Source organism: Mustela erminea, chromosome 15, assembly GCF_009829155.1.
Source record: "Mustela erminea isolate mMusErm1 chromosome 15, mMusErm1.Pri, whole genome shotgun sequence".
In the NCBI taxonomy this organism is placed as follows: domain Eukaryota; kingdom Metazoa; phylum Chordata; class Mammalia; order Carnivora; family Mustelidae; genus Mustela; species Mustela erminea.
This window is the reverse complement of record NC_045628.1, coordinates 17,079,510-17,105,725: the sequence shown is the minus strand read 5'-3', so window position 1 is coordinate 17,105,725 and position 26,216 is coordinate 17,079,510. Positions and strand designations below refer to the sequence as shown.

At 34.6% G+C, this 26,216-nt stretch overlaps 1 protein-coding gene across 1 annotated transcript in view; it reads left to right on the top strand.

Moving 5' to 3' along the window:
- The window catches only part of GPC5 (glypican 5), a 1,399,440-nt gene extending 1,384,813 nt beyond the window's left edge, over positions 1-14,627 (top strand). Inside the window, exon 8 of the mRNA XM_032314680.1 lies at positions 13,636-14,627. Coding sequence (XP_032170571.1) covers positions 13,636-13,793 — 158 coding nt within the window. The 3' untranslated portion in view covers positions 13,794-14,627. The remainder of the gene's footprint in view (positions 1-13,635) is intronic.
- The last annotated feature ends 11,589 nt before the right edge of the window (positions 14,628-26,216 follow it).

The window sequence follows — 26,216 nt, the reverse complement described above, 5'->3', positions numbered from 1 at the left end:
GTGTGTTGCTAGATATTTTTTAAATCTAAATTGAGTGTCTGTTCCTTAATTTAATTTAGTTCATTTCACTTAGAGATTACTAAATTATTTGCATATGGTTCTAACATATGATTTTGTGTTTTCTATTTGCCAGACATATTTGTTTATGTGTTTGTTCTTTTCTGACTTCCTTTAGATTTTATTAACCCCCTTTTCTTTAGTAGATTAGGAGCATATATATTCCATATTAATTATTTGCTAAGTTTTGAAATTTTTATATTTAAATACATCACTGTCCTGACAGAAACTAAATATTTCTCACTTCTTCCCAAATATACAAATACTTTAGAATGTTTTAATATTTACATGTATTTCAATCATACACTGTTTTCATCCCAAGTTAGTCTTCTATTGTTTTTTCAACCAACACACTTACATACAGTAAGCTAGATGTTTGCCAGTTTTTTTTTTATCACTACTGTAACTTCACCCCATTCCTTCATTTGGCTCAGTTTCTTAGATTTTTTCACATACTCTTTAATAACACATTTAGAATTGTTTGGGGAGCATTAAAAATATTTACTCTTTGTTTAAAAAGCTTTATGTATTCCACACAGTTTAACTCTGTATAGAATTCTGCATTCCTTCATGTTTAGAATTAAATCTTCATATTTTATTATTTATGATTGTTCTTGATAATTAATTGAATATTCTTTGTTTCTGTTGAGGTGAATCTGTCTTTTCCCTGGATACTTTAAAAATTTTCTCTTTGGGAACTTCTGTGTAAGACAGCAGAGTATGAGGACCCTAAGTTCACTTTGTCCCATGGATACAACAAAATAACACTCACATCAGTGTAAATAACTGAGAAAATGACCCAAAGACTGACAGAACTCCATAACTCAATGTTGTTAAAAAGCCACATTGAAGAGGATAAGAAGGGTAGAGAAGGGTTGGGGAGTTAAATGCCATGGGTCTGACCACAAGTGTGAGGGAGCCATGGATGATGGACATAGAGGTGAGAGACATTCCATCACACCAAAGATACTGCATGGCAAAGACAATAGCATTTGGTTTTAAAAATCCAGGGACTGAATTTTGTGAATTCTTACAATCAGTGGGACTTAATGCCTGGAATTATAAAAATCAGCAGCCTGGGCTCTGGGAGAGCCCAGAGGGTGAAAGGAAGTGAAGCCCACGCCCTTTAAGAGACAGCACTATAAACAGCAAGCAGAGCTACAGCATAGAAGCAGTAGTTCGAAAAACACCTGGAGCATACAGGAAAGAGAGTTATTTACTAATCTCAGAGTTCCCTGAAGGACTTCTCCAGGAACAAAGGACCTGGTAGCCACCATTTCCCTCTCTTGCCCCCAGCATAAACATATGGTCACCTTCAGGGACCAAGATAGCACAAGCATTTACTATTAACTTACTTACATCATGCTCTACCCCCTCTAGCAGGGCCTGCCTCAGTCCCAATGCTAAAACTCCCCTCCTCAAGAAGATCTGTGCAAACTTTGCCAACACTGAGTCTCCAAACTGTATGCTTTGCAGGACCTCAGTCTCGGAGGCAGCAGCTGGTCACCTCCCACTGAGGACATGTGGACTGTATACATGCACTTTGCAGAGTGACCTCAATCAGCTCCAGTATCAGTGGCAACTGGGCATCCCCTATGGAAGAGAGCAGCACCACCTTGTTAAAAGTGCATGCCTTGCCAACTACTTTCAAGAGCAAGAGACATAACTGACTTTCCTAACACAGAGAAATAGGCAGTTAGACAAAATAAGGACAGAGGAATATGTCCCAAATGAAAGAATAATACAGAATCACAGCAAGAGACCTAAGTGAAACAGAAATAATATGCCTGATAAGGAATTTAAAATAGTGACCATAAAGATACTCATGGACTTGAGAAAAGAGTAGAAGATGTCAGCAAAAACCCTTAACACAAAGAAAAATGAATCCTAGAAGAAGGATACAATTATTGAAATTAAAAATACACTAGATAGGATAAGTAGCAGGTTAGAAGAAACAGAAGAACAGATCAGTGACCTAGAGGACAGAGTAATGGAAAATAAAAAAGATAAACAATTGAGAGAAAAAAAATTATTCAAAATGAGAATAAACTTAGGGAACTCAATTACTCCATCAAGCATACCATTCACATTATAGGGATACCAGAAAAAGAGATAGAAAAGGGAGAAGAAAATTTATTTGAAGAATAGCTAGAAACTTCCTGATTTGGAAGAAGGAAACAAATTCAGATCCAGAAAACACAGAGATCTCCGAACAAAAATCAACCCAAGGAGGTTCACACCAGGACACACAGTAATTAAAATGGCAAAAAGCAGTGGTAAAAAATTTAAAAATCAAAAAGAGAAAAGAAAACAGTTATGTACAAAGGAAAACCCATAAGGCTATCAACAGTTTTTTTTTTTTTTTTTAAAGAGAAACTTTGCAGGTCAGAAGAGAGTGGTATGATATATTTGAAGTGCTAAAAGGAAAAAATCTGCACCCAAGAGTATTCTATCCAGCAAAACAATCAATTAGAATAGAAAGAGAAAGAATTTCCCAGAAAAAAGTTAAAGGAATTCATTCCCACTAAAGCAGCCCCATAAAATATGTTAAGCGGGACACTTTGAGTGGAAAAGAAAGACCAAAGTAAGAGTAAAAAAAAAAAGTAGGAAGCACAAAATCAGTAAAAATAAGTATATCTGTAAAAATCAGTCAAGAAACTCCTAAAATAAGAAGTATGACACCATATACTTAAAACATGGAGAAGGAGGAGGTAAAGAATGGATTAAAACTTGACCATCAACTTTAGACTGCTGTATAAAGATGTTATATACAAATCTAATGGTAACCCCATATAAAAAACCAGTAATAGATATGTAAAGGGTAAAGAGAAAGGAATCCAAGTATACCACTAAAGAAAACCAACTTATGGAGAGAGAAGAGAACAAGGGAAGAAAGTAACAGAGAAGATCCACAAAACAGACAAAAAATAACAAAATGGCAATATATAACTTTGAATGCATATGGACTAAGTGCTCCAATCAAAAGACATAGGAGCTCCTGGGTGGCTCAGTCAAGTCTATTAAGTTAAATATGACTCTTGATTTCAGCTCTGGTCATGATCTCAGGATTATGAGGCTGTGTCCCACATGGGGATCTGCACTGGGCATGGAGCCTGCTTAAGATTCTTTCTCACTCTCTCTCTCTCAGCCCTTCCCAACCTCTCCCTAAAGGGGAAAAAAAGACATAGGGTGATGGAATGGATAAAAATACAAGGCCCATTTATGTGCTGCCTACAAAACACATGCCTATTGGAAGTAAGGAAATAGAGACATTTATCATGCAAATACATGTGAAAAGAAAACTAGGGTAGCAATACGTAATAGCAGACAAAATCAATGTTAAAGCAAAGACTGTCACAAGAGAACAAGTACACTATATAATCATTAAGGGGACAATCCAAAAAGAAGTTATAACAATCGTAAATATTTATCCACCCAAAATGGGAATACCCAAATACATAAAATAGTTAATAACAAAATAAAGGAACTAAAACAATAATAGTAATACAATGATAGTAGGGGACTTTAACACCCCACTTTCATCAATGCACAAATTATCTAAACTGAAAAATCAAGAAGCAATTGTATTGCTTTTATTGACACCCTGATCCAGATAGACGTCATATATATATATATATATATATATATATATAAAATATATATATATAATATATGTCAATATTATATATATAATACATATTATATATATTATATATATATATATATATATTTAAGTTTACTTTTTAAAAGATTTATTTGAGAGAGAGCACAAATGGGGAAAGAATCAGAGGCAGAGGAAGAAGAGGCTCCCCACTGAAAAGAGAGCTGACATAGGGAGAAAGACCCTGCAGATTATGACCTAAGCCAAAGGTAGATGCTCAACCAACTGAACAAAGAAGTCAACCCTGATGTATTCAGAAAATTCCATCCTAAAACAGAATAACATCTTTCAAATGCATACAGATCATTCTCCAGAATATATTACATTTTAGGTCACAAAATAAGTCTCAACAAATTCAAAAAGATCAAAGCTATGCGATGCATCTTTTCTTGACACAACACAATGAAATGAGAAATCAACAAAAAAAATTTTTTCGAAAGACCACAAATAAATGGAGGTTAAATAACATGCTACTAAATAATGAATGTCTCAACCAAGAAATCAAAGAGGAAATGCAAAGGTACCTGGAGACAAATGAAAACACAATCATCCAAAACCTTTGGGATGCAACAAAACTGTTCTAAGAGGGACGTTATAGCAATACAGACCTATCTCAAGCAGCAAGAAAAGTATCAAATAAACAGCCAAATAAACAATTAAAAGGAGCTAGAAAAAGAAAAAAAAAACCCAAATCTAGTAGAAGGAAGAAAATGATAATATTAGAGCAGAAATAAATGATATAAAAATGAAAAAAGAAAAGAAAAGAAAAAGATTAATGAAACCAGGAGCTGGTTCTTTGAGAAGATCAAGAGAGTTGATAAAACCTCTAGCTACACTCATCAAAAGAGAGAGAGGGAGAGGACTCAAATGAAATAAAAAATGAAAGAGGAAAAATAAATAACATTAAGGAAATACAAAAGATAAGAGAACACTATGAAAAATTATATGCCATCAAACTGGACAACCTTAAAGAAATGGATAAATTCTTAAAACTATGATGTTCCAAAAACTGAATCAGGACAAAATAAAAAATTTGAACACTGAATACCAGTGATGAAATCGAATTGGTAATCAAAAACTCCCAAAAAACAAAGTCCAGGACCAGAAGCCTTCACAGGTGAATTCTATCAAACATTTGAAAGAGTTAATACTTAGTAATCGCAAACTATTCTAAAAAATAAATTAAAAAGTGGAAGGAAAGCCTCCCATTTCAGTCTATGAGGTCAGCATTATCCTGATATCAAAGCCAGAAAAAAAATCACAGAAAAAGAGAACTACAAGCTAATACCTCTTATGAACATAGATGCAAAAATCCTTAATAAGATATTAGTAAACAGAATCCAACAATCCATTAAATAAATCATTTATCATGATCTAGTGGGATTTATTCCTGAGATACAAGGGTGATTTGATATTCACAAATCAATGGGATACATCACATTAGTAAGAGAAAGGATAAAAATCATATGATCACTTCAAGTGAAGCAGAAAAAACATTGAGCAAAGTATGTCTATCATATTAAAAACAACAACAACATAAAGAATAAAAAAAAAAAAAGTAAAAACAATAACAACAACAACAAAGTAGGTTTAGAAGGAACAGACCTCAACATAATCAAGGCCTTATATGAAGAACCCACATCTAACATCATAACGGGAAAAACAGTGTTTTCCCTAAGGTCAGGATCAAGACAGAGATGACCACCCTCACCACTACTATTGAACATAATACCAGAAGTCCGAGCCACAGCAATAAAAAGAGAAAAGAGAAGGGGATTCCTGGGTGGCTCAGTCAGTTAAGTGTCTGCCTTTGGCTCAGGTCATGATCCCAGGGTCCTGGCATCCCTGTGTCCCTCCCTGCTGGGCAGGGAGCCCACTCCCCCTCTCCCTCTGTTGCCCTCCCCTACCTGTGCTGCCCCTGACCAATCTTTCACAAATAGATAAATAAAATCTATTTTAAAAATTTCAATTTTTTTTGAAAAAGAGAGAAAGAAACAAAAGACATCTAAATTGATAAGGAAGGAATTCATTCGCATTTCACATGGTACTATATATAGAAAACCCTAAAGACTACCAAAAACATGAAAATGATAAGTGTATTCAGCAAGGTTGCAGGATATAGACTCAATGCACAGAAATCCATTGCATTTCTATACACTAATTACGAAGAAGCAGGAAAAGAAATTAAGAAAACAATTCCATTTACAACTGCACCCAAAATAAGAAAATACCTCAGGATAATCTTAACCAAAGAGGTGACAGACCTGTAATCTTAAAAACTATAAAATATTGATGAAAAAATTTGAGGATGACTAAACGAAATGAAAAGACATTTCATGCTCCTAGATTTGAAGAACAAATATTAAAATGTCCTTGCTACCCAAAGCAACCTACACACTTAATGCAATCCCAATCAAAATACCACAGCATTTTTCACAGAACTAGAACAAACAATCCTAAAATTTGTATGGAGCCAGAAAAGACCCCAAATAACCAGAGTAATCTTGAAAAGGAAAAACAAAACTGGCGGGATCACAATTCAAAACTTCAAGTTATGTCACAAAGCTATAGTAATTAAAACAGTATGGTACTGGCACAAAAATAGACACATAGTTCAGTGGAACAGAATAGAAAGCCCAGAAATGAAATCATAATTACATGGTCAATTAATCTTTGACAAAGGAGGCAAGAATATGCAATGGGAAAAAGACAGATGGTATAGGGGGAAAACTGGACAGCTACCTACAGAAAAATAAAACTGGACTACTTTATTACACCATATACAAAAATAAACTCAAAATGGACTGAGGACCTAAATGAGAGTTATGAAACCATAAAAGTCCTAGAAGAGAACACAGGCAATAATTTCTCTGACATCAGCCATAACAATATTTGTCTAACTATGTCTCTTGGGGCTATGGAAATAAAAGCAAAAATAAACTATTGGGACCATGTCAAAATAAAAAGCTTCTGCACAGAAAAGGAAAGAACAAAACAAAAAGGGTAACTTTATTGAATCAGAGAAAATATTTGCAAATGATCTATCTAACAAAGGGTTAGTATCCAAAATATATAAAGAACTTACACAACTCAACAATTAAAAAAACAAATTTGTCAAAAATTAATTGACTACCATTAAAAGTGGGCAGAGGACATGAGCAGGTACTTCTCCAAAGAAGAGATACAGATAACCAATAAACACAAAAAAGATGCTCAACATCATACATCATCAGGGAAACACAAATCAAAACCTCCTTACATCAGTCAATATGGTTAGTAACAAAAAGACAAGAAATAACAAGTGTTAGTGAGGATGTGGATAAAAAGGAATCTTCATGCAGTATCGGTGGGAATGCAAACTTGTATAGCCACTGTGGAAGACAATATGGCAGTTCCTCAAAAAATTAAAGATAGAACTATCCTATAATAAAGGAATGGGTCTACCGGGTATTTATCCAAATAATATGAACTAATTTGAAGAGATATATACACCCTTATGTTTATTGCAGCATTATTTACAATAGGCAAACTATGGAAGTAGTCCCAGGTGTTCATCTGTAGATGAATGGATGCTCTTTATTGATAAATGTGTGGTATGTATATATATATACACATACACACACATACATATACACACTTTATCTATATTATATATAGATCGTATTTGTATATATGTATATATATTGTATTTGTATATATACATATATTGTGTGTATGTGTGTACACACACACAGTGGAATATTATTGAGCCATGAAAAGGAATGACATCTTGCCACTTACAACATGGGTGGATCTAGAAAGCATAATGCCAAGCGAAGTAAGTTAGTCTTAAAAAGTTTCTTAAATTCCACTCATATGTGGAATTTAAGAAACAAAACAAATGAACAAAGGAAAAAAAGAGAGAGAGAAGCAAGCCAAAAAACAGACTCAACTGCAGAAAACAAACAGATGGTTACTAGAGAAGAGGTGGGGGGAGGGATGGATAAAATAGGTGAAGGAGATTAAGAATACACTAATCTTGGCACACCTGGGTAGCTCAGTGGGTTAAAGCCTCTGCCTTCGGCTCAGGTCATGATCTCAGGGTCCTGGGATCAAGCCCTGTTTCAGGGTCTCTGCTCAGCGGAGAGCCTGCTTCCTCCTCTCTCTCTCTCTGCCTGCCTTTCTGCCTACTTGTGATCTCTGTCTGTCAAATAAATAAATAAAGTCTTAAAAAAAAAAGAATACACTAATCTTGATAAGCACTGAGTAATATATGGAATTGTTGAATCACTATATTGTACAGCTCTAACTAATATAACACTGTATGTTAACTACCCAGGAAATAAAATGTAAAATGAATTAATGAAACTGAATTTGAGGAACTAAATAGACACATTGCAAAGAGACATACAAATGGCCAACAGATGCATGAGAAAGCTAAGTGCTAAACATCACTAATCACCAGAGAAATGCAAATCAAAAACACTATGAGATGTCACCTTACACCCATTAGGATGGCTACTCTCAAAAAAGACAACAAATGTTGGTGAGGATGTGGAAAAATAAGGGAACTCATGTGCAACGTTCATAGGATTGTAAATTGGTTTGCTCACAGTGGAAAACCATATAGAATTCCTTAAAATATTAAACAAAAGATTACCATATGATGCAGCAATCCCACATCTGGGCATATAACCAAAGGAAATTAAAATGGGATCTCAAAGAAATATCTTTACTCTCATGTTCATTGCCTCACTATTCACAACCACCAAGATAAGGAAACAGCTTAAGAATCCATTAATGGGAAAATATGTGGTATATATACACACAATGGAATATTCAGCCATGAGAAAGAAGAAAATTGTGCCATGAGACAAACAAGAACATTATGCTAAGTGAAATAACTCATAGAAAGACAAATACTGTATCATATCATTTACATGTGAAACCTAAAAAAGATTAATCTCAGAAACAGTAGAGTGGTCATTACCAGGGACTAGGGGTGAGCAGTGGTGAGGGAAATGGGGAGATGTTGGTCAAAGGATGTAAATTTCCAGGTATAAGATAAATAAGTTCTGGTGATCTAGTGTGAAGCATGGTGATTATAGCTATAATACTGTATTATATACTTGAAAATCACTGAGAGATTGGATCTAAAATGTTCTCACCACGAAAAAGAAATGGTAATTATATGACATGATAAAGAGGTGTTAGCTAAAACTATGGTGGTAATCATTTACAATATTTAAGTATTTCAAATCAATGTGTTGTATACTTTAAACTCACACAATATTGTATATCAATTACATCTCATAAAATATGGAGGAAGAAAAACTGAATTAGAGAAAATTTTTTATAATTTTATAATTTTCTGTACTCACTTAAATTCTCAATTTATTTATTCACCTAATTACTACCAAATGCCTACTAGGTGAACATAGAAATTAATGAGGGATACCTGACTCTAAAGAAAGGAAGCTATAGACTATCAGATTTCAAAATATCCCTAAAGCTCATGAAAGTACATATATATATAAAATTATATCAGATTTTTTTTCTGTACCAATATCTACTCTTTGAATCATTTGTAATAGTGTGCCTTAGTTTTCCTAACCCAATTTGCTAATAACATTTATTTTTTATTCATTGTACAGATTTTGTGAATAAATATGTACACATTTTCTTAATATTCCCACAAAATTACCTCATAAAGGTGGAATTATTGGGTTAAGGAAACATATATTTAAAACATTTTTATTTATTTTGGCAAATGCCCTAAAAAGGGGGATGTATCCTTGACAAAACTATTATCTCCTCTCTGCCTTGCCTTTGTCACTGAACATTAGATAATTGATATGATGTGTAAAATGGTATTTATTTTCTTTCCAACAAAGGCTTTTCATTATTTTCTTAGAGATAAATTAACTTTTTATCTTGTAAATATCCATCTACTTTCTTTCACCACCTTCCTATGGGGATTTTTGTTGTTTTCTTATATAAGGATTCTAAGAACTCTTTCTGCGTTAAAGACATTGCTGCAAAATGCACAGCAACATTTTCTCCACTTCACTACTTGTCCCTGTACTTTACTTTTTCAAGTTGCATAGAGATTATTTTTTTAAGATGTTAAAGCTATTACTCTTTTATTTTACAGAATCCACCCAAAAATCCATACGCTTTCCCCCACCTACACATAAATTAAAAAAAAAAATTGTATTATTTGTCTGCTTTCTCATTATTTATACTTAAGTGTTTGGTCTTATAGACACTTCTTTTAGAGAGTTCTCTGGGATAAATATCTACCTCATTTTCCAATTATTTAATCAATTAGTCAATACTGTATTTTGACTAACCCTTCTTTCTCACTGAAAATGCTGTCATTTCGAAGTTCCATAACACCGAAGTCATGTCTAAAGTCATCCAGCCAGACTGTGGCAGAGCCAATGTTTGACTGCAAGTTCAATGCTTTATTTGTGTAGTGGCAAAGAGCATGGTGCTGGGATCAAAGAGAACCACATTTGACTGAGACACACCTGGGATTTCACTACAACCACATTACCTTGAGTAGAGTACTACTCCAGCTCCTAATCTATTTAATTATCTACCTATCTAATTAATAATCTAATTAATTCTACCTACCTCATTTGACTGTGTAAAATCACATCCTCCAACTTACTCATTCAGTGATATTTATTAAAAAGCACACTATGTAATAGACGTTTTTACCATTTTAGAGACAAATTATTTGACTTTGTCAAAGTAAAATAATTCAAATAATGAAAGAATTCAAATAATGACCTATAATCCACTCCCAACTTTTAATCTGCCCTACACACTCATCATGGGTAGAAAAGATACTTGTTGGCTTTATTTTTTTTTTAAGACTCAAAATATGAAGAAAAAGTCCATAAGTGCATAGTGTACATTCAGTCACCAATGGCTGCCTGACAGAGGTAGAAGGGAAATTTTGTAAATGAGTGACCTTATTAAGAATTAATTCTTGCCCATGTAATTTTCCTTATTAAAAACAGAGAATAAATTATTTTTAAACATAATCTTCACTGTTCAGTGAAGCTAAGAGAATTTTTTAAGTATGTGGGTAGATTAAGGGGAGAGAGAGGAAAAAAATGCCCACCTTTCCCTGTCACAAGGAAAAGGCTGGCATATGCATGGCAAAAAAGCAGCTAATGGGACACTTGGGTGGTCTAGTCAGTTAGGCGTCTGACTTGATTTCTGCTCAGGTCATGGTCTCAGGGTCTTTGGATCACGGAGTGTAGGGCTCTGCGCTCAGAGGAGAGTCTGCTTGAGATTCTGCCTTTCCTTCTCCCCCGTCCCTCCCCTCCATGTGCGTGCATGTGCATGTATCTACTATTTCTGTCTCTAAAATAAATAAATCTTTTTGAAAAACACAGTCCTCTCAGATTCATCAAGTTATTTTGATTCAACACAGTTTCCTAGCCACACGAATTCTAATTCTGAGTAGTTACAGTTGCTTAATACACAAAAGTAGCACATAATCCCAATCTGTGGGATTATGTTCCCAATCTGGGTTAAATGTTGATTTCTTAGTCCTCAGCAAAGTGCTTGGAATCAACACAAGTGATCTGAACACAGACTTCCATATTTGATGCCTGCTTCCCCTGCTCACATGTTACTTAACCTTCCAGTGCTTCAGATTCCTCAGCTATAAAATCAAGCACAGTAACAGTAATGACTGCATGGGATTATCATGAGAATTAAACAAGTTAATATTTGTGAAGTGTTTGGAGCAATACTGGCACCCTAGCATGTGCTCTATAGAAATTGCCAAATAAATTAACACATGACACTTCCTTGGTGGCATCTTTTCTGACCAAGCTACGTATATTCCTTTTACATACCCCATAGTACCAACCATCAGTCATGTACCCAAATTTTAGTAGTATATTTATTCTTATAATAATATGAATATCTGTCTTCTATCACCAAAGACAGAAATATGAACTTATTGGCATCTTGTATATTGCTATGATGTATAAAAAGATTATTCAAAGATCACTTTTTCTTTAATGTATTAATGTAATAAATTCCCAAACTGATTTTTTTCTTTTATGGGTCTTTGGTTAATATTTGGTATAATCTACAAGCTCAGTTAATCAAATCCCTTTAAGAAAACCATCTTTGCATCAAATAATTGTGGGGCTAGCCTTCTTAGCACGCTCAGATTTCTTAACAAATGTCAAGACCACACTGTGATTTGATCCGAAACTGTAGCCTTCACTGCAAGGCTCTTGAAGGGATCTTTAGTTGTTGTCATATAAGTACCATCTCAAGGGTCCATCATCTTTAGAACTATTGCACTTATTAATAACATCTCTACTCAGATGTGAAAATGACATCTGATTGAAAGTTGGATTGCCTGGCTTGCAGACATAAGGTTTAACATCTTTCTACTTACATATTTTTACTCATTTCGATACCCCTGAACCCAGACCAGTGGCTGGCTTATGAATGAATGAAGCTCAAAAAGGCATAAGAAAAAGTTACTCATGAATCAAACCCAGATACCTCTTCACGGTGCCTTAGAAAAGAAAAGTAAATCCCTTCAAGCTCAAACTTATACAGTTATCTTGGGGAAAAAAGCATTTTTTAATTGCCTAAAGTCCTCATATCTCCTTGTTAAGCTCTGGCTATAACAAGAAGTATAAAACCATGACTAAAATATTCACACTCTAGTCCCTATTAAAAAAAAAAAAAAAAAAAAAAAAAAGAAAGAATCACTAGTTTATTCATCTTGGCTAATGACACAGAAGGGCAAAACAGGTACCCAAACAATGAATAATAATGTAAGAGCTCAGACTGTAAAAATCAATATGTCAGATCAGTAGAGCTGTGCTTCGTTTTAATGTTCTCATCCCTGAATACGGTAGAGCTTACCTTCTGAATTATACACATGTATTGAGCTAATTACATAAATATTGACTTTTTCTTATATGAAGATTTTTTTCAATCTCACTCTAATTACGATGTCAATATTTATGGCTGTAGCAACACTGAATTTAAACTTTATTAATTGTGACTGATAGTGGCATGCCATGAGATATTTCAGATGGCCACACGGTCTCAAAACATTGCAGGTACTACCTAGTAAATAAGTCAGTAATTTCCTACATATATCATAATAAGGTAAGTTTCTTTAAGAAAATGATTATTTCATCCCCAATAATTTGGGGGCTGGTCTCCTCAGCTTCTCAGGTTTCATAGCACAAAAAGTAATAACCAGGATCCGGATCTTGGTCTATAGTTTTACCCACTTTTTTTTTTTAATCAACACTTCATTCTTAACTTTAATCTCCACCCTATTAACAAATTCTTTGCTCTGTTGACAGATGTCTACAACCATCCTCATAGCCGTGGATGTGTGTAAAGGATATCATTTAATATTTATTATTCTTTGATCTTTTTCCAATAAGGAACGTATACATAGTTCAGTCTAAAACAGAATACAATCAGTATAAGTTCTACTTTTTAAAAATGTCCTAATTATTTCTCCTTACATGGTTTTATTTTCACTAGAAAGATTTCACACAGTTACTGCAATTGTTACATCTCTGAGGCAAGCAATAGTGCCATACCTCAGGACATTTTAATTAAATTTCTTTTTTTTTTTTTAAACAAATCAGTGGCATTAAGAAAATATTCCAAGTGCTTTAAAAACCTGGAGAGCTTTTCATTTTGCTCTTCTAGTATTTTTGAGAACTCCCACTCAAGGGCCTGCTCTCTCTAAATTAAGAAGAGCAGAAGTGCCTGTGGCACATTAACCATTTAGAGTTAGGGAAATGTATGGGGAAGGCTAGGATAAAACAATGGCGCCAACATTTTGGGTTTAAGAGCTGTTCTAGACACATCATGGGGAGCTGGTCATGCATTATCCTGTGTTTTCTTGTTTGCTTCTGCAGGGATGCCAGAGGACGTGAACCTCAGTGACGTAAAGCAGACCCACCAGACAGGCCGAGGTAGTACGTTAGATACAACGGGAGCAGGATGTTCAGCAGCAACTGAAGCTACAGCATTTATGCTGATGGGTGTGGTAATGTTCCTTCCTTGGCTTTGGTAACTGAACTCTTCCGCCCTGATATACCTGTCTTCTTGGAGTCCTGATTTCTCCCCTGTCTTCACCTGATTGGAATAATAAATCTTTGTGAATGTAACAATTATATTTATGAAAAGGTATGTCACACTCACTTCTTATAAGCCAAGTGGGAATGTTCACAAAGTATCTAGAAATGATAGGCTGTTTGAAAACATGTCTTCTAGGATTCTAACTTAAGTCTCCTTCAATTCTAATGTATTAAACCTGCCAATGTGAAGAGCACAGAAGAGACTTTGAATACGGATTTAGTGTATCTGTAATTTTACTATCTTTGATTCTAAACTCTTTATAAAAGCAACATGTCTTAAATGGAAAGCATATTTGTAGAACAATGAAAACAGCATATAGTGTTTCTTACAATATTGAAATTAGAATTCCATTAAATGAATCAAAACAAATGATGGCAAGTAGTATGCATGAATTTTCAAGAGAGTCTTCCATTTTTGCAAGCTATAGGAAGAAAATACTTGAAGTCTGCAAGCTATAGAGTAGATTGTTGAGGAGCATTTCATGTAATTTCATTGAAGCTTGATAAATTTTATCCACTGTAACTTAGCCACAGACAAAACTTAACCTGAGTATTTTGGTGGCATCTGAGCTGTATTCTAGTACATTCAAAATGCATCTTTGGTATTGAGGCTCTTTTCCCTCTTTGCCTAATGGATTTAACCATGTTGTAAACACACATCTGCTCTGGGAATATCTCTAAGAAAGCTATTAATTATTTAATAGATAACTTACAAAGCGATATATTCATTCATCCTTCAAATATTATTTGCTATTTTCTTAAATCTTGATATTAAATAATTGACTAGCTATACATTTCTAAGGTTCCTATGAATATCTAAAGACATGTACTAAGGGGCGCCTGGGTGGCTCAGTGGGTTAAGCTGCTGCCTTCGGCTCAGGTCATGATCTCAGGATCCTGGGATCGAGTCCCACATCGGGCTCTCTGCTTAGCAGGGAGCCTGCTTCCTCCTCTCTCTCTCTCTGCCTGCCTCTCTGCCTACTTGTGATCTCTCTCTGTCAAATAAATAAAATCTTTAAAAAATAAATAAATAAATAATAAAATAAAATAAAGACATGTACTAATACAGAAAATGTAGCACACAATGCTTTAGCTCTTTTTCTATGCACATAAGCAGAACTGCTAATCCACAGTCCCTGATTTCCCAGTTGTGATAAGATGCTTCAGCAGACCCCGATTAGGATATGTCTATCATTGTACTTAAGGAGGAAGTGATAAGTTAACTTTTATTAAGAAGTATTATAGCTAGTTGGTAACCAGAAAATATTATTAATACAAAGTGATGGAATCGAAAAGAGAAGGGCTGAATTTGTAAATGTTTTAAAAATCAAAGAAATTTGAAATGACTTCTGAGGAGAAGTCAAAGAGGACTCAATCGACGGCAAATATTTGTAAGGTGAAATCAATCTCTCCAAATCAGGAAACAGTATATGATCAAATCATGTTCTCTCATGGGTTCTAAATTAACCAAATGATCTGACAATGGTCAATTTAAACTACGGTATGTTTAAACTGCCAAATCAGATTTTATTGCCTGTTTAAACAGACCTCAAAACTGTGTTATTCTACCTGCCAGGTCTGTATTTTCCGTAGGCTTCCATTCCAGATCTTAAGATTTATCCTATGATCTACTTGGTTTATAACTCATTTGCACCACCACGCTCCACAAATTATAAACGTCAACTCATATTTATCTAATCTTTAAGCTCAGCGTATTATTTAAATAAACATGGAATACGAAGTCACCCATTTGTGACACTCCTGCCCAAGTCATGTTTGGTTTGCTCTGGCAAAACTTCTTTCCCAACCTTAGAGGAATTTGGAAGACAAACTGAAGGGAATAATTCAGCAGACTAAAATGTTTCTGGATTAAATAATATTATGGGAGATAATTTTCAATGTGGCAGGAGATTCATAAAAGCAGAGTGGTAACCACATCAATAGTATGAATGAACTTTTTTATCAACTAAATTTTATATCCTCAAATGAGTGTTGTCTACCTTCAGCTAGGCACACTAGAGACCATACACATCATAACATTGCTCCTCTAGCTTAAAACATACGTAGGCTTTTAGAATTCCTGTAAGAGCCTAAGGCATATTTTCTAATATTCTCAATGAGGATATTCATTCTTTAATACTCTACACAATAGCTCTTGTATGTTTGACCAGCTCTTCATAATTTAAAACTCTTTCAAATGAAATAGAGTATCCCATTTAACCTTCCTTACCCCTCAAGAATGGGCTCATTTTTTTGGCCAACTAAAAACTGCAACACTGAGGTTTTTTTTTGTTTGTTTGTTTGTTTTTTTAAAATATGGCTCAGAATGCTTTTCTGAAGTCTTCCGTAAGTCTAAAAAGCTTTGATCAATGGTAAGATTTTTGAACATGTGTCTATTTTCTAAGAGGACTTAAAGGATAACATCCAAATGAATGTATATATTTTACAAAATCACTTACAGCTTTATAGTCATATCTTTTGTTTCAATCATTTAAACAAAGGCTTTTGTTAAATCTGAGTTATCTTTATATAAATTTACATGATCCTGGAACTGTGTAGTGTTATGTAGGTATTAGAGAAGAATCAGTTAACGATCTGAGCTAACACTTATGTGGCTATTCCTCTTTATAGCATCATGATCAGTGCTTTTATGCATAATCTCATTTGATGCTCCCAATAACATTATCACCTCCACTGTATCGACGAGGATACTGAGGTATACAAATATTATGTAATTTGTCTGGTGTCGCACAGCTCATCACAGTAGAATCAGATGGGTGAACATAATGTCTCCAAGTAAACTATATATGATCCTGGTTCAAAGATAGGATAGCTCTGGAACAGTCGTAAAGAATCATGAGGTTAGCAAAAAAATTACTCAGAGGTACTTTAGTTCTCCAAACTTGGATTTAAAAAAACAAGTTCAATTTATTGTATAATTATAATTGTATAATTATAAAACTGCATACTAGTGCAAAAGCATAAAGAAAAGGAAATGTAAACATGAACTTTTCTTCAGTACATCATTGCCCTCCCACATGCAGAAAACCCATTTGAACACATCAACCCCCCAAAATAAATCAGTTACCAAAAATAAGCAAGAAAATACACACATTTTGCAGCTATCATGAAATTCCTTTTCTGTGCAACTGAAGGGTATAAAATATTTCTTTAGCCATAAGGCACAGATGGCATTTAAAAATAAAAAAAAAAGAGGCAGAGAGGAAGGAAGAAGCAGTGAGGAAGGCAGGGAGAAAGGCAGAAAGTGGCAGAATATTATTTTTAAAGTCCTAGATTTGCCTTTTTATCCTCTATTTGTACAGGAATGTCTTATCAATGAAATAATATTTGGAGTGTTCTCTTGTCATTAAAGGATAGAAGTTAATAAGCTATTTCCTCCCAAACACTCAGATTTCTCTGATGTGCTCAATGATGATGCTTTGAAAAGGACTCAATTAGTTTATTGCTAATTGTTTTCAATCACTTAAAATATTGTTTCCATCATCATAACCCTTCAGGTACATAAAAAATTGTTTCTTCTTGAGTGAATGAATTCAACCTAGACTTCTGTTATTCTATGAGATATTCACAGGGCAGTCTGTGATGTCAGTATTTCTTTATATTGCAAACTTTAGTAGCCTATATAATGACATGGGTTGTATAAAAGCTCAGAAATAATTCTTAATGTTGTTAAGTATGACTTTGGGCATATCAAGTTTTTCTTTAAATGGAGATTGTTGTATATTAATTATTTCTGATTAAAATATAGATAAAATATCTTGCTTAGGTTGAAAGTCTGCTTTCTTTGACTTTTCTATAATTCCATGGTGACTGAAGTGGTATTATGTCATTATTTTATAAATGCAGATTTAATTTAATTTAACTACTCACTCTGCTTTCATGTGCAGAAAAATACTAAAGAATTTCTTCACAATATAATTTATCTTCATAGTAGAAACAACAAGAATATTTGGAACAGGGAGGGATAGGATGAATATTTCTGGATAAATTTGCAAACATGATTCCAGAGTCTCTCACCTTCTTGTACTTACCAACTGTCACAATGGAATCATCTTTACCATGAAAGATAGGAGGTCACACATCCCCCAAATTTTTACTTTGCCCACATCAACGAGCAAGAGGAAGAGGAAGAAAAGGAGATAGAAGAATTTGAAATCCCACAGAACTAAAAACAGAATAGTAAAGATTTAAAATAGTAAATAAATAATTAAATATTAAGTCAATAGTAAATATTTAAATATTTGACGACAGAAGAGATTGGATTGACCCATAGGACTAGTATGAATAACCTGGTAACTAAACTAGTAAATCCCTATTTTTATTAGTTTTCATACCCACTTTTGAGAAGCACTGAACTAGAAGAAAGGAAGCTTCTTAGAAGGAAAGTGACAGGGAGGAGTCTCTGATTTCCCTGTGATTACCTAGTGAAGGCCAGCAACATAAGAAAGAAAAAGAGCTGATTGAAAGACAAATGCTGTGAGCAGTACAATTTGTGCACATGTCTTATCCTAGGTCTTTAAGAAATCTAGGCACTGACCAGGTGAAGAATTTTCCAACAGTAGCAGTTTTCCTCAGAATGAGGTCAAAAGACCCACATAGAACCAAGAAAGACTCCAACTCCATAATTGTGGTCAAAAGACTTCCGGAATACAATTTACAAAGTCACTGTCCTTTTCCAACTCACCATGCAAGCTCATTGCTCTACCTGCTGCCCAAGAACATACCTTCACACCCTATACACATTTTCTTGCTGTTCTATATTTTTTTTTTTAAGATTTAATTTATTTGTTTGTCAGAGGTTGATAGAGCACAAGCAGGGGGAGCATCAGGCAGAGGGAGAAGCAGGCTTCCTCTTGAGCAAGTAGCCTGATATGGGACTCCGAGCACAGGACTCTGGGATCGTGACCTGAGCCGAAGGCAGACACTTAACCAACTGAGCCACCCAGGTGTCTCTGTTCTATTTCTGTTTTAGTTTCTTATCTATAAAATTGAGTGAAGTGTATCTAACTCACAGAGTTAGAGGACTGTATCATGCAACACGTTAGAAATTCTCCTGCCCCACTACATGCCTTAATAATTCATGTTTGTTCCTTTCCCATTAAGGCTTCTGTTCAAATGCACATATTCCCAGGATGTGACAATGACAAAACATTTAGTTATGGATTCTGCATGTGGATAAGTTTTGAATTAGTTTGAAATTGAGTAAGTAGAGTTTAGGAGGGAAAGGAGAAAAAGTTCAGGGAGAACCTCTCCTGCCTGATTTCATATTTCAAGTTTTGCTTAGCTTCATCCTGGCTACAAAGCAATAATGTTGTTGAAAATATATTTCAAAAAATATATGGGGAGTTAGGGAGTGATCTTGTTTTCATTGATTTTAAAGGGCTGTCTCCCTGACCCAGTGTTTACTTGTGAATTGGTCTCTGTGAACAAACTGAAAATCTCTACCTCCCCATTCTGCTTGAAAGCTTACTTGACCAGCATGTTGGGACTGCCATGTTGGCAACTATCCCATGGGGCAGAGCACAGCCCAAATAGAGGTGAGAACCAATTGTCAATAAGCAACAGTGCGTTGCTTGATAATGAACTGTCACCATCAACCTGATATTTCTGAGTGGCCAAATCACTTCCTTAGGTATATGTTGCTAATAAGTGACAAAGCAAGTATTCTAAATTGAATTGAGCCTCAAAATCTTTCTTTCTACTGCACCATCCAGTATCCCATGAGCTCAAAACACTTGATTGGTCAGATGATTAGGATGGCCAGCTTGTAGATTTTGAAAGTTATTTCTAATTTTTTTCTTATTATATTTACTTTTATTCCCCTCTAGTCTCTCAGATATTTTCTTTTTTTTTCGTCTTTCTTTCATCACAAACTTAGCTCTGGTAATAAGGTAAGCATCCTGAAGAGATTCCATATGCTAGATGCCCTAGTGCGGCCATCTGATAGAGAGATTGGCTCAATCACGGACTTAGAATCAGCCAAAAATGCTGGGGAGACCAGAACAAACACAGCTTCAAAGGTTTCATACTAATTTTCTGTATGACCTCCGGCAACTTCCATACCCTCTTTGAACTACAGTTCCTCATCTGTAAAGTAATGTGTTTGAGCTAAATGGGTGATCCCTAAATTCCCTTCTAGATTTCCAGTCTTTTAACAAGAAACCTTGATGAAGCTATAGAGAAAATTTATTTACTTGATATCTTCTGTTAAAACCTACCATTGCTTAATATATAAAAGGTGCTTTTAAAAAGTAGTGGATAAAATGTAATTTTAGTTACAACTTGATGCTTGTGTTTATAATTCAGATTTCCTTATCACACATAGAGATGTGGCTTTTCACACAGACGACTGAGTGGGATAATCTTTTTACAAGTAAAGGGAAGAATAGCTAAGACAAATGTTCTACAGCTTTCATTCAATGGGTAGGACAATATGCCTAAGCAAAGAAATCTATCCTGTCATTAAATACTTAGCAACTAATTGCTTTTTGTTTTAGCTATTCTTACAGGAGATGGGATCTGGCACCTTCACTAATTCAGCTGTGGCATCTCACAGTATTTAAAAACAAATAATAGATAGAGTGATGCCATTGAGAGACCAAAAGATAAAGCGGTGTGGAAGCAAGAGATGAAGTTATAAAAGTTAGTTTGACAGTGTTTTCTCTTCTCGCAGATTTTCCCAGGAGACCCTTTTAAATAGGCCTAAACAAATGTTGTTGCCTCTGATGATTTATTGCAGAACAAGCTGACAGAGCACAGAAGCATGTTATCTGGTCCCCTGTAGTGCAGGGGCTAATTCAGAAAATGAAGAAAAGACCAGAAGTGCAGCAGTGGGAGCAAACGCTCTGTATCACTCAGCGAGTAAGCAGATGGAAGCTTGGAATCACAGCTTATTTAAAAATACAGCTCTTAAACATGGTGTGTGGGTAATTTTAGTATTTTTTCTTCATTTATAAAAAAAATTAATGAGAATCTAAAAATTCCATCACAGATGGTGACTGCAATAAATTTATAATAAATATTTTTTACTTTACTACTATTTTAGCTACACATCTATTACAGTATGGTGTAATGGAATATAAATACATGAGCATATATACACATTGATCTATACCTATCTGTACAATAAACCTACACATTCACGTCTTTACTGTTTGTTATCATGTATATGTTTTATAAGCATATATAAACATTGCCTTATGTCAAATTAGTTCTGGTGTTTTAATCAAAGGCTGGGAAGCTCAGTGAAACAGATAACTTTTTAAAACTGTTACTTGCTATTTTTCCATACAAACTTTCATTTTTCATTTGAAACAGATCAGCATTAAACAAGGATCTCTTACTATACATAAGAGAATATATATGGCCACTGTAGCAGTAAGATGCATGGGTAAGTTACATATTGTAGAAACCTTCATTTACATAGTCTTATATACACATTCTATTTTCCTTAAGAGGCTTCCTCTGGGGAACAATGAAACAAACACAAATAGTTAGCTTAGTAGTCTCATTACAAAATATATAAAAGTGACTTTTAATTACCCACTTGCTTTTAGGTTGTTACCTAACTGGTAAAATGACTGAGCAACAATGACAATTCAATTTAACTAAAATGTATCATTTTCCCCAAGTCATCAATTGTGCTTTCTTCTCCTTTAGTGACACCCATCTTTTAGCATCTTGTTGGCTTTGTTATCTATTTTCCAGTGCCCGTGTGGGACACTATGTGGGAAAGAAGCATTCTGGCTTGGAAATTAGATGAACCCTGCTTTTGAATATTAGCTCTGCTACCAACTCTCTGAAATATCTGTAATATAAAGATGATGGTACCTCCACCCCTGACTGATTGGGATTTATACAGATTTATTGAGATTTCTGACTTACGGGGAAGTTTTAATTAGTGATGTACCTATCACAATTGGAACATTATATTAATCTTAGTTAACAGTCTTATCAAAACCTTGTCTTAGGTGAAGTCTTTCACACTAAGATGTGAATGACATGCTGAAAAAGATAATTTCAATTCAAAACTATATGGAGGCCTAAAGATCATGTATTCTGCAGTAAAGAAAGCTAAACTCAAGAATGGATATAAGAATTACCAACGGTAATATAACAGGTTTGAAACAGAAGACCATCGAATGCTCTTTATTTAAGAAAAGTTCTATGAATACTCTATTAAATCAAAATTTTTGCTTCAAATCAACTAAAACATGTGTGTTTGTAAATGCTGATATTCAGTAGAAATTGCCCCATAATCACAGGGACTAAACAGATAAAAATAGGCAAATATATCAATTTATGAGAATATACTTAGACTCTTGATTCTAAGGGTTACCGAAGAGAAGAAAAGGCATTTAGAGAAATTATAAAATCTTAACATTACTTTAACATTCATTATAATAGTGAGATAATAGAGTTTCAAAATATAATAGAGTTCATATATAATAGAATATAGAGAGAGTATTCGGGGCATCTTGATAAATAACTTTTCTAACATATAGATTATCATTTTCAAATTTGCCAATAATTTACTTTGAAATACAGGAAATAAAATATTTTGGGTCACATTTAAAGACATTGAAAGAAGCTCTTTTTGCTACTGTTACTGTTTTCTGCTCTAACATTCTGATTTGTAGTCTTTAGATTTACCAGATAATAATAGGTTATGTCCTAACACATGAAGATCAATAGTTTATTTTAACTGGTAGTTCTTTGTTAAATACCAGTATAATGTGCTGTGGCATGTTCTAAATTTTAAAATAATGAGAAAGTTGGGGCGCCTGGGTGGCTCAGTGGGTTAAAGCCTCTGCCTTCAGCTCAGGTCATGATCCCAGGGTCCTGGGATCGAGCCCGGCATCGGGCTCTCTACTCAGCAGGGAGCCTGCTTCCTCCTCTCTCTCTGCTTGCCTCTCTGCCTACCTGTGATCTCTGTCTGTCAAATAAATAAATAAAATCTTTTTTAAAAAATAAATAAATAAAAAATAAAATAAAATAATGAGAAAGTAGGAATAATTAAAATTCTTCTAAACAACTTCCTTTCTGAGAAGAGTTCTTTCATTCTACTGTGAGACAGAAGGACAAATCAGCTAGAGTTGAAATATGTGGTCTTTAATTCCAGAGTTTTATTCTTTTCTTAAAATCCAGTGAGATGTTAACTATTTGTCTTTATTGAGCCGAGAAAGAAAATTTCTCTATTCACTTATTAGCTACCTTTTGTTAAAGCAGAGTAAATTATCTTTATTATACAGAGAACATTAACTATTAAATGATGGATTCCATTGTAATAATAGAAAAAAAAACAATTTAATGGCCAGTATATTCATAGATATTAGCTCATACAGTAACTGAGAAATTTCCATCTCTGTTTTCCTTCAAGATTCATCTAAAATAACAAGGTTTTCTATAAGACAGTAGTCAACTTTTGTTCTGATTAAAATAGTTTCCATTGAAAATAGAAAAGAATATCACCCAAAATTCTGAAGGGGTGGGGGGTGGGAGGTTGGGGGAACCAGGTGGTGGGTATTGGAGAGGGCATGGGTTGCATGGAGCACTGGGTGTGGTACAAAAACAATGAATACTCTTACGCTGGAAAAAAAAATAAATTATAACTTAAAAAAAAAATTCTGTCAACCTCTGTTAATGTTTTGCTACATTTTAAAAAATCTCTTAAAAGATTATCCAGGATAATTTATGTCTAGATACAGATATCCATAAAGAAGACACAGACATATGCTTACAGAAAAAGTATGTAGTGATTATATTTTTACAGGTGGTTCTGATCACCCTGGACTGCCTTCAGCAAGAATTTTCTTAGATCACTTTATCCAGAATTCCCCCATAGTCCTGATGTTTCCTCTAAGTAAATAACCATCCACTGAAAAGAAATAATCCACTTTTCTCTTTAGCTATAAATAAATTCCTACTTGGCCTTTTATTCTGAATTGAACACGATCTCTCTCCCCTGCTGCAAAGCCTCACTGAAGAGATCCCAACAATTTATTGCAGTAGTACCCCCCTGAATAAAATCTGCCTTCGAGTTTTAGGAAGTGTCATGTAATATTTTTCTTTAGCTAAAGGGTGGGACTTTCAGAACGGCCATGTGAGGAACTCAAGAAAATGTTTCCAGGAAGAGGCACTGCTAAGCTGGTCAAAGTTAGTACTGATACTCTTTCAAATTCTCTGGAAATTGATTGAAGGGTTGACACAAATTCAGAAGGATTTATTCATTAAATCTAAAGAAATCCAGTTCAAACAATGTGAGGCAGTGGCACTCCAGTTAGGACTACATTCGTGTCCCACAGATAAACCTTGAGAAAAAATTCCTATAACAGCAGCCACAGCAGAAAGACCTTTACCTCACCCCTACCCTGCCACCCCCAAACCGCCTCTTTTCTGCCATTGATGAGGTATTTCAGATGGATTATGTAGACGGCCATCAATAGATTCTAATTCTCACAGTTTAGTGTTATCAGAGGACTATATTGGCACTGACTCCACCCTGGTAGCAGTGTCTATTTTCCCATATCCAACACCCACAAACTAGAGAAGATGTATCAGATCAGTCAGTAAGGCATGCCCTCCTCCTTTCTCAAGCAAGTCAAGTTGCAGCTTCCATCTCCCTCAGCTCCCATGGTGGAAGAGCAATTCTAGGCAGGGTTGGCAGCAACTTAGTATCAGCAGATTCCACCATCCCTGGTTCTACAGAAGATCTCTACTGGGTGTAATGGGAACCCAGTAGAGCTACCAGTTGCAGCCAAGTATTAGCACAGCCAAATACTAAACAAACAAATAAACAACAATCACAATTATCTCTGAAGAGGAATCAGTATCTAGAATTGCTATAATAGAAGGGAACTTCCTGAACCTGACAAAGTGTGTGCGTGTGTGTGTGTGTGTGTGTGTGTGTGTGTATGAGATCCACATCTATCATATCTAGTGGTAAAACACTGGAAAATTTCTCCCTAAGACAGGGAATGAGAGAAGGATGTTGGCTCTTTCCACATCCATTCAATATGCACTGGAAGAGTCAGCCAGGATAATTAAGCAAGTAGACAAGAAAAAGAAATAGAATAAAGGACATCCAGATTGAAAAAAAGTAAAGCTCTCTTTAATTAACAATGACTTGAACTTGTATGGTTATGAGACATCCACTAAAAGTGTTAATACCAGTGAGTTTGAGTTAATATCAAAGTTGAGTCATATTTCTGTATCTTAACTATGAACAATCCAAAAAAGAAAGCAATTCCATTTACAGGAACAACAAAAGGAATTGAGTACTTAGAAATAAACTTAATAAGATAAGGGTAAGACTTATATACAAAACCTTATACACACAACTATAAAATAATATTAAAAGAAATTAAGGATCTAAATAAATGAGAAGATACCTCATGTCCATACATTGGAAGATTTCATATCATTAAATTGAAATATGCCCCAAATTGATCTACAGATTCAAAGCAATCTCTATCAAAATCCCAGATGTTTGGGGTTTTTTTTTGCAGAAATTGACATGCTGAGCCTAAAATTCATATGCAAATGCAAGAAACTCAAAAGAGACAAACAATCTTGGAAAATAACAAAGTTGAAAGTCTCATTCTAATTTCAAAGCACAGTAAAGCATTACCAAGACAGTGTGCTATTAGCTTATGGATAAATGTATAAATCAATGAAGTATAGAATTATGAATCCAGATTTGAACTCCTGTCTAAGCCAGTCACAAAAATTAGCTTTAAGTGGGTCTTAAATAAAAGAACTAATGATAAGTAACTGTTAGAAGAAAACCTGAAAGTAAATCTTTGTGATCTTGAATTAGGTGAAGGTTTCTTACATATGAAATCAAAAGTACAAGCAACAAAAAGATAAATTGGACTTCATCAAAATTAAAACCCTTTGTGCCCCAAAGGAAACCATCAAGAAAGTAAATGGATGAAAATATTTGAAAATCATATATATGATAAAGGACCTGTGTTCAGAACATAAGAGCTCTTCAAAAAAAATTATTATTTTGACAGAGAGAGAGACAGCAAGAGAGGGAACACAAGCATGGGGAGTGGGAGCAGGAGAAGCAGCTTCCTGCAGAGCACAGAGACTGACATGGAGCTCGATCCTAGGACCCTAGGATTATGACATGAGCCAAAGGCAGATGCTTAACGACTGAGCCACCCAGGCGCCCCAGAACATATAAAGAAGTCTTACGAGTCAGTAATACAGAGATCTATAACCAAATTTTTTAAAATGGACAAAGAATCTGAACAGACATTTCTCCAAGGGTTATATACAAATGGCCAATGAAACCGTGAAAAGATGCTCAACATAATTAATTATCAGCCAAT